This window comes from Mesoplodon mirus (genome assembly GCF_964341445.2).
Source record: "Mesoplodon mirus genome assembly, chromosome: 11".
Classification (NCBI taxonomy): Eukaryota; Metazoa; Chordata; class Mammalia; order Artiodactyla; family Ziphiidae; genus Mesoplodon; species Mesoplodon mirus.
Genome location: NC_138987.1, coordinates 37,374,061 through 37,388,505, shown reverse-complemented (window position 1 = coordinate 37,388,505; position 14,445 = coordinate 37,374,061). Strand labels below are relative to the sequence as shown.

The following is a 14,445-nucleotide window of genomic DNA, read 5'->3' as shown; positions in this document are numbered from 1 at the left end:
TCTGAACTGAAACAAACATCTCTCTCCAAAAAAAAAAAGCTATAGAAGATGTTGCTAAGTTTCAGAGAATATTTCTTCAAAAGGATCACCAAATTCTCCAAGAAGACTTCCTTTGTCAATCCTGTCTGACCATAAGCATCCCTCATTTCTGTCTGTACAACACTTACATGGGTATTTTTAAAAACTGCATTGACCCTTTCATTCACTTATTAGCTTTCTTAGCACCTTCTCTACAAATGCAATTCCAAAACTTCCCCTTAAAAGGAAATCTAAACTCGTCATTTCAAGTCCTCAATCGTGCACTCTAAACTCTCCAAATAACAATGACTTCTGTTCCAGAGGCAACATGAAGAAAAGCTGAACCCCGCTTTCTTTCTTTCCTCCTCTAAATATCTCTCCACCACCAGACAGGAGTCAGAAGAGCAGGGCTCAGGCCTGAGCCCAGGCACCACCACAGCAGCAAAGGCCAGCCTCACTGATCCCCGGGGCTTCCTTCAAGCTCACAAGCCTGGTAAACCACTTCCATAAACACACTCTGCCTTCCTCCACTCATTTCTTTCCTCCTTCCTCAAACATGCATGGATCTCCTCCATTAAAAAAAAATCTTTCACTTGAACTAGTAATGCCTCCTTCTCACTTCATTTACTTCTAAATTTCCTACAACTGGATAGTAGACTACAGCCACAACTCTTACTCTTTTTTTTTTATCATTTAATTTCTTTTTAACCCATAAAATTAGTTTCTCATCCTCCTACTCTTGCAGACCATTAATAAATTCCTTTTAAAAACTTTCTTATTATGGGGACTTCCCTGGTGGTCCAGTGGTTAAGACTCCGTGCTCCCACTGCAGGGGGCACGGGTTCCATCCCTGGTTGGGGAACTAAGATCCTATGTGCCGTGCAGAGCGGCCAGAAAAAAACTTACTTATTATGGAAAATTTCAAGTACATACAAAGTACATAAAAATGAACCCCTACGTACCCATCACCAAGCTTCAACAGTCGTCAACATTCTGTCCTTCTTGTTTCAGCCATACTTCCATCCATTCTCCATCCCTATTTAATTATATTATTTTACAGTTTTCACAGGGAAATTGTACCTGGAAAGTTATAATTTTTACTGTAAATGTAAATTATAGAATTATAATTTTGACAAATGGATATACCTGTATAACTCACACCCCTATCAGACACAGAACACCTCCATCCCTCCAGAAAATTTTCTTGCGTCCCTTCTCTTTAATTAATTCTTCAAAAAACAAATCCAGATGCATTTTCTCAGTTACCAGTCTCCTTGGCTTCTTAGCAGCATCTGACAGTACTGATTCTACCTTTTGCTTGAAATTTGCCTCTCGATTTTATGAAGCAAAAATATTCCAGTTCATCCTCAAGTCATGTCAGCTTTACCTCCAAAATACACCTCAAGTCTGCCTTCCTCCACGTCAGTGCAGGACACTAATCCATCTTCTCTCTCACCTAAGTGACTGACTACGACTGTCTTCTTTCTCATTGGTCTCCCTGCTCCCGCTCTTGCCTCTCTCCAACCCATTCTCCACACAGCAGCCATAGCGATCTTTTAAAAATGCAATCATATCACGCTACTCCCTAACTTTACAGCCTTTAATGGCTTCCCAGTTGACAGAGGATAAATCCACATTCTACATCAGGGCCTTCAAGTTCTTGCAAGGTCTTGGCCTCCCTGTATAACTTCTTATCACCGCTGGGCCTCACGGGACTTTTGATAGTTCTTGGAAGAGGCCAAGGTCTTTTGAAGCTGTTTCTTCTGTCTGGAATACTGTTCTTCTAGCTCTTTACACAACTGGCTCCCTCGGCCTTTACCTCTCAGCTGAAATGTCACCTTTCCAGAGTGGTCTTCCTTGACTAACCTAAGCTTGTCCTCCCAGTCACCCTATATTACATTATTTTATTTTCTTCATGGTATTGACCATAATCCACAATTACTGTCTTTATTTACATTTGTTTCTCCCACTGAAACATAACCACCTGGAGAGTAAGAAGCCCGTCTTTTCTATTTCTTGTTGTGTATCCCCTAATAGCACATGCTCAAGAATTATTTATTTTTTTAAAAATGGATACACTTCAGTATCGTTTTGTAGAAAAGTCCCCACTTTTTCTCAAAACCAGTTACCTTTCCTAACTTCTTTCTGTTAACAGAAAACCACAAATTATGTTACCATAGTAATATGATAAATTCCTGCATTAACGTCAAATCATTCGGAATATAATAAGATTTTAAACAAAGAGAAGCAGAAGAAAGAAAAAAGTCATAAAAACATAACTTAAACTAAGACTGATGAAAATAAAGTTATAATCTAATTTTTAAGAACAAAGCATCGGGCTTCCCTGGTGGTGCAGTGGTTTAGAATCCGCCTGCCAACGCAGGGGACACGGGTTTGAGCCCTGGTCTGGGGAGATCCCACATGCTGCAGAACAACTAAGCCCATGCACCACAACTACTGAGCCTGTGCTCTAGATCCCACGAGCCACAACGACTGAGCCTGTGAGCCACAACCACTGAATCCTGCGCCTAGAGCCCGTGCTCCGCAACAAGAGAAGCCACCACAATGAGAAGCCCGTGCACTGAAACGAAGAGTAGTCCCCACTCGCTGCAACTAGAGAAAGCCCGCGTGCAGCAACGAAGACCCAACACAGCCAAAAAAAAAAAAAAGAACAAAGCATCTACTTATTATAAGTATAAAAGGAATATTCTTTTATTCTTTAGTCTAACTGATTCTAAACTGATAAAATATTCAATAATTGAAAATCAAGAAATGCAATCTTTCCTCCCCTGCTCCCAGAAAGAAGGCAGAAACTAATCTCTGGTACAATTACATATTCTACATTGGTCTAGTTACATGCTTGTCAAGCAACCTTCCAGTTACAACCTAGCTTTCCAGGGAGAGAATGTACTAACCAGAAGATCCAAGAATCCAGTCTTCCTTAACATTGTAGTTCATTATAAATTAATTAATTAGGGTCTTGGGGAAGGGTCTGTGGGTACTATAGAAATCCTGGGGTTTGTGTATTTTGGGTGACCTGGGTGTGTGTTTGGGGGAGATTCCTAGAGTGTGTCCAGATGTCACACATTCTGACTCTCCCTAAATCAGATTCAGGATCTAGATGAGTCTGATCAAGTCTATAGGCTTCTCCTTTGGCTACAGAAAGAAGGAAGAGATCTGGTGAGGGGGAAAAAAACAAACAAGAAGACAGGATGACATCTGTCCTTCTACCTAACATATGACTGCAGTGAGGGGGGATTCAGAAAGAAGCTGAAGCATCTTTCACAAGGGACCCCGAGACTCAGGGCACAAACCGTGCTTCTCTGAAGCCCAGCCCACAAAGCCCAACAGAGCAGAGAAGGGGGCAGCCTCTCTAAAACTTGGTGAAGTGTTTGTTGTATGAGGCCAATAGGCAGCGAGGACTGACCTGATGGGAACCCACAGACATTTTTTTTTTCTGTCTTTTTTTGTTTTTTTAATAATTTATTGATGTGAAATCCACATAACAGAAAATGAACAATCCAGGGGCATCTGGTGTATTTACAATGTCGTACAACCACCACCTCTATTGAGTTCCAAAACATTTTCATCACCCCAAACAGAAACCCCATACCCATTAAGCAGTCACTCCTCATTCCCCTTCCCCTCAGCCAATCCCTGGCAACCACCAGTCTGTGTTCTGTTTACAGATTTATCTATTCTACACATTTCATATAAATGGAATCATACAATATGTGACCTTTTGTGTCTGGCTTCTTCCAATTAGCATGATGCTTTGGAGGTTCCCGGTGACATCTGACCCCCCTCCACTTTTGCTCTGGTGAAAGAATAAGCTTTCCCACAGAGAGTACCAGTAGCAGTGGCAGCAGAAAAGGGACAGCCCTCAGGAGGGTTCAGAGCAGATAACATGCTGGGCACTGTCCAGGACACAGTGTGAGATACCCTCAGAGCTCCCAGGAAGGGACTAGAGACAATTTTGACAGGAGAAAGAGGGATGTGAAAGTGATACCGAGGGTTCCGTATGACCAGGAAGAGAAATAGCCAAGGAGACTCTGGACATGAAGCCAGATATATACAGATATAGATAAACACACACATAACTACTTATACACAGGTGACAATGATAGCACTGATTTAAGCTTTAGCTTGAAAAACCAAACCAATTACCATTTAAAGATTTATAATTAAAAGTGTCTAAAGGGCTTCCCTGGTGGCGCAGTGGTTGAGACTCCGCCTGCTGATGCAGGGGACACGGGTTCGTGCCCCGGTCCGGGAGGATCCCACATGCCGCAGAGTGGCTGGGCCCGTGAGCCATGGCCGCTGAGCCTGCGCATCCGGAGCCTGTGCTCCGCAATGGGAGAGGCCACAACGGTGAGAGGCCGGCATACCACACACACACACAAAAAAGTGTCTAAAAAATTATCAGTGATACCTCTGTGTAGCAGGAATAAGGGACAAACTTTTACCTTTTACACCTCTGATTTGTTTTAATTTTTAAAATAAGTACATACACCGCAGAGCACAGGGAGATCAGCTCGGTGCTTTGTGACCGCCTGGAGGGGTGGGATGGGGAGGGTGGGAGGGAGGGAGATGCATGAGGGAAGGGATGTGGGAACAGATGTATATGGATGACTGATTCACTTTGTTATAAAGCAGAAACTAATAAAAAAAAAATAAGTACATACAACTTGCATAATAAAACCTTAAGGTAGTCTACAAATGAATCATAAATATTTCTATGAGTTCAGAAAAATTTGTTTTAGATTTGTCACCGAGTGTAACAAAAATGGATAGTGAGAAGAAAAAAAATCCTCTCAATCTTAGGTTAGGTTCTAATTTAAATCAATCAAATTTCTCAATTCACCTAAAACATAACACCCACTCTACTCAATCACTGCTCCTGTTGTTTAATTTCTGCTCAAATTATTTGCACCTTTAGTAATTCACTGACCTTGGAACTGCTTTCTTCCGATACTTCTCCCTCATTGGTCTGCATGGGAACAGACTCTGTGCAAAACTCTGCAGAAACACACAAATACTGCCTAAAAGAGGTAAGAAGAGAAAAAAAAACACATAAGGAATTCAGTGTGAAAATTTGTTTTCTCGGACTATACTGAAATTCTGTCACCGAGACCATAGATACTGTGAAGCAATGACCTTACGTAATGTGTGTGCACACGTGCACGTGTGTGTGTGTGTGTGTGTGTGTGTGTGTATACACATGCATCTTTGATAAGAAAGGAGGGAGAGAGGTAGGGAGAGAGTTTTCCCCACCTTAGGGGAGAATAATTAGGACAGGTTTAAGACACTGGAATATTAAACAGTTCTAGATGTCTTTCCTCTTTTTGACTTTTGGCAGAGGTAATAGTGAAAATCTTCAGCAATTCATACAGTACAAACACTGACCTGTCAGAAAAGAGGCCGACCTAAGTAGACTAGGGGACCAGTTGTTATGCTGTAGCAGGTCATACTGTCTGGCTATTAGGCTAGGCTATTGAAAGTATCTGGGTTTCTTGGGTTTATAATTTATGTTCAACATTTATGGTATTTTATAACTGAAATTAAGGTGTACTCTAATGGTTGATCCCACCTTTTTACTTTAAGAAAATCTGCTTAATAAAATAAATGTCAGTTAATTTATTTTTATATGAGAACAGACTATTCATAAGGCAAGACAATAAAAAGTAGTAATTTTTCCTCTAAGAAGAAGATGAGTCCAATAAAAGTGTTAAAATTTTATGAATTAAAATGTACCAAATGGGGGCTTCCCTGGTGGCGCAGTGGTTGAGAGTCCGCCTGCCGATGCCAGGGGACAAGGGTTCATGCCCCGGTCAGGGAGGATCCCACGTGCCGCGGAGCGGCTGGGCCCGTGAGCCATGGCAGCGGAGCCTGTGCGTCCGGAGCCTGTGCTCCGCAACGGGAGAGGCCACAGCGGTGAGAGGCCCGCGTACCAAAAAAAAAAAAAAAAAATGTACCAAATGGGCCTCCCTGGTGGCGCAGTGGTTGAGAGTCCGCCTGCCGATGCAGGGGATACGGGTTCGTGCCCCGGTCTGGGAGGATCCCATATGCCGCGGAGCGGCTGGGCCCGTGAGCCATGGCCGCTGAGCCTGCGCATCTGGAGCCTGTGCTCCGCAACGGGAGAGGCCACAACAGTGAGAGGCCCGTGTACGGAAAAAAAAAAAAAAAAAAAAAAAAAAAAAAAAAAAAAAATGTACCAAAAAGAAACTACTAAAAGTTTATGCAACATTCAAATTAATTCATTAAGTACCTAATTATTAAGGAATAAGTACTCAAACTGATACAAAACAAATCTCCATTATAATACAGGTATGAATATTTCAAAGCCTTTCAAATATTTCAAAGGGCTCATAGCTACAAAATATGAAAGCTAAAAAGACATTTGACAGTGAATCCTTTTGGTGTGCAGAGAAATCTTTATGAATACAGCAGGTTTGGGGACCTCGCAATCTGGTTCTGGTGCAGGCTTCTCAATAACCAAGACCTAAGGCCAAAAAGGTATTAAATATTTCTGGAGATCTGTTTCCTTACCTGTTGGGTGGGAAAGGGTATAGAAATACCTACTGTGCTCACCTAATAAGGTTTTTTGGGAACCAATGTGTATTTATGTAATGAAATGTAAAATTGGTACAGTGGAAGCCCCTTAACCAACACCAATTCACTCACTCCACGTGAACCGACACTGTCCATTCCCTCTGTAAAATACACAGCTGATGCTCACAGAAAGTGAAACAGGCTTTCTCTAGTTGGTTTTGTCCCTCACCTGTTTATGACAGTTGTGCAAAAGCAGAATTACTCTTTCTATAAAAACTAAATTGACAGCACTGGAAAAACTCGATAACATAACTAGGAAGATTTGGTATACAAATTGCTTCACAAATGTCTTTTAAGTTCTCATTCTGCTTTACTGAAATAGAGATTGTATTTCATCGATGATACATTACAGGCATAGCTGACCAGGAAAGACACCCCCATTATTTCTGCGCCGTTTTCGTTTGAATGCGCTGGAAAGAGGAACGCTTCTTCCCCTCTCCTGAGGTTTCACTCCTGGCTCCACTCCATCCACACATTCCACCCCAGTGGAGGTGCAGGATCTTATCTGAATGGTGAGTTCAGAAGGAGAAACAAGGTATGTGAGCTCGGCCCCTTCTGTCTCTTCCCTTCGGAAGCCAGCTGTCCCTCAGGAGCACGCACTGTGCTCCACTCTCATACCCATCAATACAGGTCCCTCACGATTACCTGTGACGGCTAAGTCTGCTGAATTCTGAGCTTCACTGTTAAGACTCTTGCCCGTAGATGTAAGCTGCATTCTCCAAAACAGCTTTATTAGTAATAAAGATGATACTTTGATTTCCCAAATGCCCTACTCTTCTATTTCTCAGTGGTATAGAACTCAGCCTAGGGAAAAAGTGCTACTTATTAGGTCTCTCAAAGACCTAAATCTGGCACATGAGACTAGAGTCTTGATTAATAGACATGAAGCAAAATTTGGGGAGAAAAATACACGTGAAATTTCTGAGGCTTCTGTTGGGCCCAGGACTTTGGGCCTTGGTCTTTTGTGAGGGGGCAAAGTGCTTTGACCTTATAGAGGTTTACGTTAGTCCACATGAGTTTTTACAGTTACATACTAGCTTTTAACTACTGAGGCCAAATTAGAAGTTTATAAAGCATAGGGGGGCTTCCCTGGTGGCGCAGTGGTTAAGAATCCGTCTGCCAATGCAGGGCACACAGGTTCGAGCCCTGGTCCGGGAAGATCCCACATGCCGTGGAGCAACTAAGCCCGTGTGCCACAATCACTGAGCCTCCGCTCTAGAGCCCACAAGCCACAACTACTGAAGCCCACGTGCCTAGAGCCCATGCTACGCAACAAGAGAAGCCACCGCAATGAGAAGCCCGCGCACCTCAACGAGGCGTAGCCCCCACTCGCCTCAACTAGAGAAAAGCCCACACACAGCAACAAAGACCCAACGCAGCCAAAAATAAAATAAATTTTAAAAAAAAGACAATTTTATAAAGCATAGGCCACACTGTATTTTGACCTTAGTGTAACTGTAGTTATGGCAACTCTGTCTTCAGGTATGTGTCTGTTTCTATAGAGACAAGGCTGCATGCACCAGGCAGAGAAGCCTGAGCGAAGGCTTGGGGGGCTTCGCCAGCCTCAGCAAAGCAACAAGCCACAGTTGGTCGTGGCGGCAGCAGTGGTGGTGGTGGCACTGAAAGCTCATCTAAATGTCAGCTGTGCAAGTGGCCTCAGCATACATCAGCCACTCTGGCCTAGCAAGCAAATGCCAGCTGTGCTGGCCTCAGCAAAGGCAATAGGGCATTATCAGGCTTGGGTGGCTTCAAAGTACAGAAGGCTGCTGCCTGACCTTGAATTATGCAGGCACAGCTTTTCCTAAGCAGGCATGGCTGAGGGAATGATTAGACTTTAGGGAAAAGAGACTTTCTTCATACAGGCCTTTTAGATATTTAGCGAGTGCAACAATTATTTGCTGCATGTAAGCTGCAAGGCACCTGAATTTCAAACAGCACATGTGCTATAAAACCAGTGAAGTTCTACGTTTAAATTGTTTGTTCTAGGCTTATATAGGCAATTCAAAGGGGACATGGAAATTGAGAGGTTTCTCACTAAATGTCATACTGATGTCCTTTATTTAATTTGCTCTCTTTTTTTTTTTTAGTTGATTTTGAACTATCCTTAATGTTTTTCAATGTGTTTCTTGAGAAAGCCTCTAACACATTCTTGTTTCAAGTCACGGCTTATAGTTGTGTCTAAGGGTCTAAATCAGTTTTACCGCCCTTTTGACAAAAAGGAAGGTGAATAAAGTAGGTGACCGAGAGTCTTGACCTGGCACAGTGCTTCAGCACACACAGGACAGGCCTCAGCAGACGTTAATGAGCAAATACGAGTAATGTCATGCAGCCCGTGTGCTGGATCTTCTCTAAAGAAGTTGGCAAATTTGTTAATATTTCAAAGTCCTCCAGGATCCAGCCCTCACCTGTCTCTCCAGCATCATCAGCCAAGGCCTCTTTGTTCACTTTGTTCCAGCCATAGTGAACTACTTACAGCTTCCCAAATATGCCAGACTCTTTCAGGTTTCCATGTTTTTATTCATATTACTCCCTCGGCCTTTCCTCTCCCTACTTCTCATTCGAGACTCAGCTTTTATAAAGTAATTCCTGTCCCATCTCTAGGCAGAACTGGTGATTCCTTCCTCAGGTTCCCAGTGGATCTTGTTTGAATTTTATTATAAGATCTGTAACACTGTATTGGATTTATTTACTTACATTAATGCCTCTCCTATTAGATTATCAACCCTTTGATACCAGACACTATTTCTCATTAATCTCTGTATTAACAGATTACGTAAAACTATGTACCCAGCATTTAATAAGTATCCAATAAATTTCTATGTAAGAATGACTGAATTAATCAACTAAAGTCTTTTTTGTTTAAATTGCAATAGGTATTTATTCAATAAATATTTACTGGGTCCCCACCACATGCCAGATGGTGCTGGGCTAGTGTGGTGTAGTAGAATGAGCTTTGGCTTTGAAGGAGCAGAACCATTATTCTTTGTCATTTCTTATCTGTATAATCTTGAGCAAGTTACTTAACTTTCTAATCTTCATTATTTTCACCTATAAAACTGGTCAAGAGGAGGTGTTACAAGAATTAAGTTAAATAATAGGACTTCCCTGGTGGTGCAGTGGTTAAGAATCCACCTGCCAATGCAAAGGACACAGGTTCAAGCCCTGGTCCGGGAAGATCCCACATGCCGCGGAACAACTAAGCCCATGCGCCACAACTACTGAGCCTGCGCTCTACAGCCTGCAAGCCACAACTACTGAGCCCACGTGCCACAACTACTGAAGCCCATGCACCTAGAGCCTGTGCTCCTCAACAAGAGAAGCCACCGCAACGAGAAGCCCGAGCACCACAACAAAGAGTAGCCCCCGCTCGCCACAACTAGAGAAAGCCTGCGTGCAGCAGCGAAGACTCAATGCAGCCAAAAATAAAAATATATATTAATTAATTAATTAATTAAAAAATAATAATAATATACGTATAGCACTCAGCAAGGTGTCCAGAAGCAGCCAGTAGGCACTACAAAAACAGTTCCTTTCCAAGAATTCTCAGAGGGTTTACAGACTAGTAAAGGAGACAGATACAAATAACTTAAAATAACGAATGCTTCCATTGCTGTAACAACAACGGGTGCTCTTAGAACACAGATGAAAAAGAAATTCTGCCAGGAGAGTACAAGAGGGAAGAGTAAATAGTTGCATTCCTCTCCCCTCTTCCAAAATCTAAGCAAAGAGAAGAGCATCCATTAAGGCACAAAGCTGTGAAAAATAACTTCATGTCTGGGGAACAAAACATGGTCTGGTAAGGTTTACAGATAGGGGTTTACTAAAAAAGAAGCCAGAAATGTTGTTTGGGATTAGGTTTTGGAGGGGTTTGTAGGATGACATCTGCACTGACAGGGAGCCACGAGAGCTGTTTAAGCAAAGGTGCGACGTGAGCAAATCTATCGTTAGACGCTGACTCTGGCAGTGCGTGGACTACAGACCGGAGGGCGGAGGGACCGGAGGCAGAAAAGCGAGGCTACACTCACGTAAAACTGTGAAACTGCTAAATCTAAGAACAAATTCTAGCTTCATAAAAGGATGAGGCACCAAATGTCAGTATCAAACGAAATACAGGTGTTTTTAAAGGGACCTAGTGAAGTGGAAATGCAAAAGGGCTGGTGTGATGGCCACTTTAAATACCCTTCTGTAAGAACTCTGGAAAGAAGCATTAATGTCAAAATGTACTTTTCTTCTTTTTAAGATGAAGACTCTCTCATTTCACTGCCAATACACGGTGGAAATAGATTTTTAAAACTTACCTTTGACAGTATCCTGGGGCAACACAAGCCCGTGAAGATGAGTCTAGACTACATTCAGTGCAAAAACCAAAACCCTGAAAAGAGAAGAAAATAACAATGAGCCTCATGCTCACAGCAAGATGCCATGGTACAAATCCAGGCTTCTCCACCTACCAGCTATTGACGCTTAGGCCAGTGGCCCAATAGCTCAAGCCTCAGCTTCCTCATTCAACACTGGGAACAATAACAGCATCTTCCTCATAGGGTTCTTTGGAAGTTTAAATGAAATATGTGTAAAACACTTAATACAGGGCAGGGCACCAGCCACATGCTCTATAAAGGTGAATGGTTTTTAAGAATGTGAACTGAAATACTTTCTGAAGAAACATGACAACCTATGTTAAACCTTTATTATTTATTTAACTTATTTTTTCTACCAAAAAATACCAAATTGCCTTTTCAACTTCTCCACTTGACATGAGGATGTCTCATAATCACTGTAGATTCAATACATCCCAAACTGCACTCCTCATTCCCTCCACCCCTGTACCACCCCCAGACCCCATTCTCCTGTCTCTACTGTCTCAATCAAGGGTATAACTGGGACTTCCCTGGCAGTCCACTGGTTAAGACTCTGTGCTTCCACTGAAGGGGGGCACGATTTCGATCCCTGGTCAGAGAACTAAGATCTGGCATGCCATGCAGCACCACCAAAAAAAATAAGGAGGGGCTATCATCCTCCACCCAGGTGCTTGGGTCAGAACCTCAGAGTCATCCTGGATTTCTCACCCCACCCCAGTCCTCTCACAGTCCATCAGCAAGTCCTGTCATTCCTGCTTTCACAATATGTATCTCAGATCCACCCATAACTCTTCATTTTCATTGTTATCATCATTTCTTACTTGTGGAGGCCTCTTAGCTGGCGTTCCTGGGCCTACCCTGGCTCCTCTCCAATCCGTTTCTAATTAATTGCTGGAATGGCCTCTTCAAAATCAAATCAGATGCTAGCAAGTTGCTAATAAGTGCAGTGAAAATGTTATTTCATGACGGAATGTTTCTCTCTTTATATGTATGTGAAATATATACTCATATATATATACAAATATACATGAAATGACAGCCATCTATTAGACATTTAGAGATCCTGGGCCAGTCCCTTCATTTTATAACGGCAGGAAAAAGTGCTAGAAGGATATTCTGCTCAACACGCTACACTGCTGTCAGAAAGATGGTCACTATTTGGAAGCTGGCCCCCTAGCTGATTTCAACTGGCCCCCTAGTTGATTTCACAATCAACTTAATGTTTCTGTCCAAGAAAGCACATTCCATTTCCCATGGCTACGGATTATAAATTATAGCTTTAGTCCTACATTTGAGGTAGTGTTTTACTGAATCTCGAAAGCGTCTTGCTACCCTCTTATCTCTCATCATCTCTACCTTAGCTTATTTTTTTAAGTGTTTGAATAAATAAATCTCAGATGGAATGGTGTTGTGATACCAGTGATATTTTAATTATTATCTTTACCCTTCTTTTATACACACTGTTATCCCAGCAATCTTCCTTTCTAAAAAGCCAATTTGACCTTTGAGCATACCACTGCCAAAATTCAGTCAATACCTACCCACTACCCTTAGGGTTAAATTCAAGATCTCTCTAGCCCCATCGTCTAGTCACATGGACTGCACAGGGTTTCCTTGCTCACTAACGTCTCTGAGGGCCCTGTGCCTAATTCCCTTCTACTCCTCTTTTTTTTTTTTTTAAATAAGGGGTGCTATTTATTTATCTATTTTTGGCCGCATCAGGTCTTAGTTGCGGCATGTGGGATCTTTGTTGAGGCACGGGGGCTTCTCTCTAGGTTTGGCGCATGGGCTCTCTAGTTGAGGCACGTGAGCTCAGTAGTTGCGGCATGCGGGCTTAGTTGCCCTGTGGCATGTGGGATCGTAGTTCCCCGACCAGGGCTCCAACCCACGTCCCCTGCATTGGAAGGTGGATTCTTTACCATTGGACCACCAGGGAGGTCCCCCTTCTACTCCTCCTTTAAGATCTGCCTCAGGTGTTAGCTCCCGAAAGCTTCCTGTACCCTTCCTGGTTGCACTAAGTGTTCCTCCTCTGAGAAATACCATATAATACTGGTAATATCCATGGGTCTGTTTTCTTCACACAACAGAACTCCTTGACAACAAGGACTATCTATGTCTTACATTAACTTTGAATTTGGTATCGGGTAGGAGTTCAATAAACATAAGCTGAACTGAATCCTGATGTGATCCCAATAACTCCATACTGCAGTGTGGACGCTTCCACACTGCACTGGGGAAAGCTGAAGAAGCTAGCTGCAACTTCCAAGATGGGCCTGGCCCTCACAGAGGATGTAAACCTTGTGGTTACGTGTGACGCTCAGCACCTCAGAGAAAGATAGGATTCTTAAATTTTTTCTCAACTGCAGACTATCAAGATAAGACCGACTAATTTTCAGTTCTCTATTGTGGTTAGTTTCTGCCCCGGCTAAACATTCTTCTCCAGACTTATCAGTAGTCTAAATTCTATACTAACTTCATAAAGTAGCCCATTATTACATATCTTGCTAACAGACAAGCTTAGGACAGCTCTGTCCTTTGCCCGCTTGGCAGTTGGTCCCGGACGCTTGCCGGCGGTCAGTGACGGAAAAGGAGTTAAAACAGAGGAGAGGCAGGCGGAGGAAACTGGGCAGTTTTTCAAGTACTCTGGAAACCAGTTTTTACAGAACAGCTACATTACTTTCTCTGCAGGGCTGTAAACCTCTGAATCAGATGCACTCATGTTCAAGATAAACAAAATTTAATTCTAAAATCAACATTTAAAATTATCTAGTTGAAGTTGAAGTTATCTACAGCACTGTTTTCCTTCTAAGGTACGAGTAATGGCAAATTCCTTCCAAACATCATTTTGAAACGTTCAGAACTACACTGCAATCCTTCCATCTGATCACGTGTAGCCACGGCAGTAAACTATTTGAACTGCTCCAGTTTTCTCTATTCTCTTGCCGAAGAACCAGATTGGTCTTGAAATTCACACAGGGGGGTGGGAAGGTTCAGTGCATCTTGGACTAAATCAATTCCCAGGCCCTGCAAAACTTCAAGTAGGCTTCAAGAGCTCCTCCACAGTTAAGTATGGAACTAAACTCACAGATGTAATTAGAACTGAAATCTTTCACAGGGAATATGGCAGGTTGAAAGAAATACAAAGTCAATAAACTATATTTACTAATAACACCTCTGATATGATCAAGTTTTAATTTTCAAACTTGGTTGTTTAGCATGATTCTTTTAAATTTAATTTCAATTCTCATTTCAAAAAAATTCAAGCAATATGAATAAAGCCCTTGACCATGGTCCTCTCTCTCCCTGCCCTGGTCTTCCCAGGACTCACCACTGTTATCTGTTTGATAACTGTCATGATTCTTGAGATGCAGATTATTAAGAATATACCTGTAAACTTTTAATTGAATCACAAATAACACTGAAAACCCTGACTGTCTACCTTGTTGGCGACTGGCCT

The 14,445-nt window shown here is 42.4% G+C and overlaps 1 protein-coding gene across 3 annotated transcripts in view; it reads right to left on the bottom strand.

Moving 5' to 3' along the window:
* The window catches only part of TNRC6B (trinucleotide repeat containing adaptor 6B), a 257,905-nt gene that overhangs the window by 183,953 nt on the left and 59,507 nt on the right, over window positions 1-14,445 (bottom strand). For all 3 annotated transcript variants that reach the window (XM_082636370.1, XM_082636372.1, XM_082636373.1), the window contains exons 2-3: window positions 10,929-11,002; window positions 4,970-5,060 (exon numbers count right to left, since the gene is read on the bottom strand). In XM_082636370.1, the coding sequence (XP_082492496.1) occupies window positions 4,970-5,014 (45 nt within the window). In that variant the 5' untranslated portion in view covers window positions 5,015-5,060; window positions 10,929-11,002. The remainder of the gene's footprint in view (window positions 1-4,969; window positions 5,061-10,928; window positions 11,003-14,445) is intronic.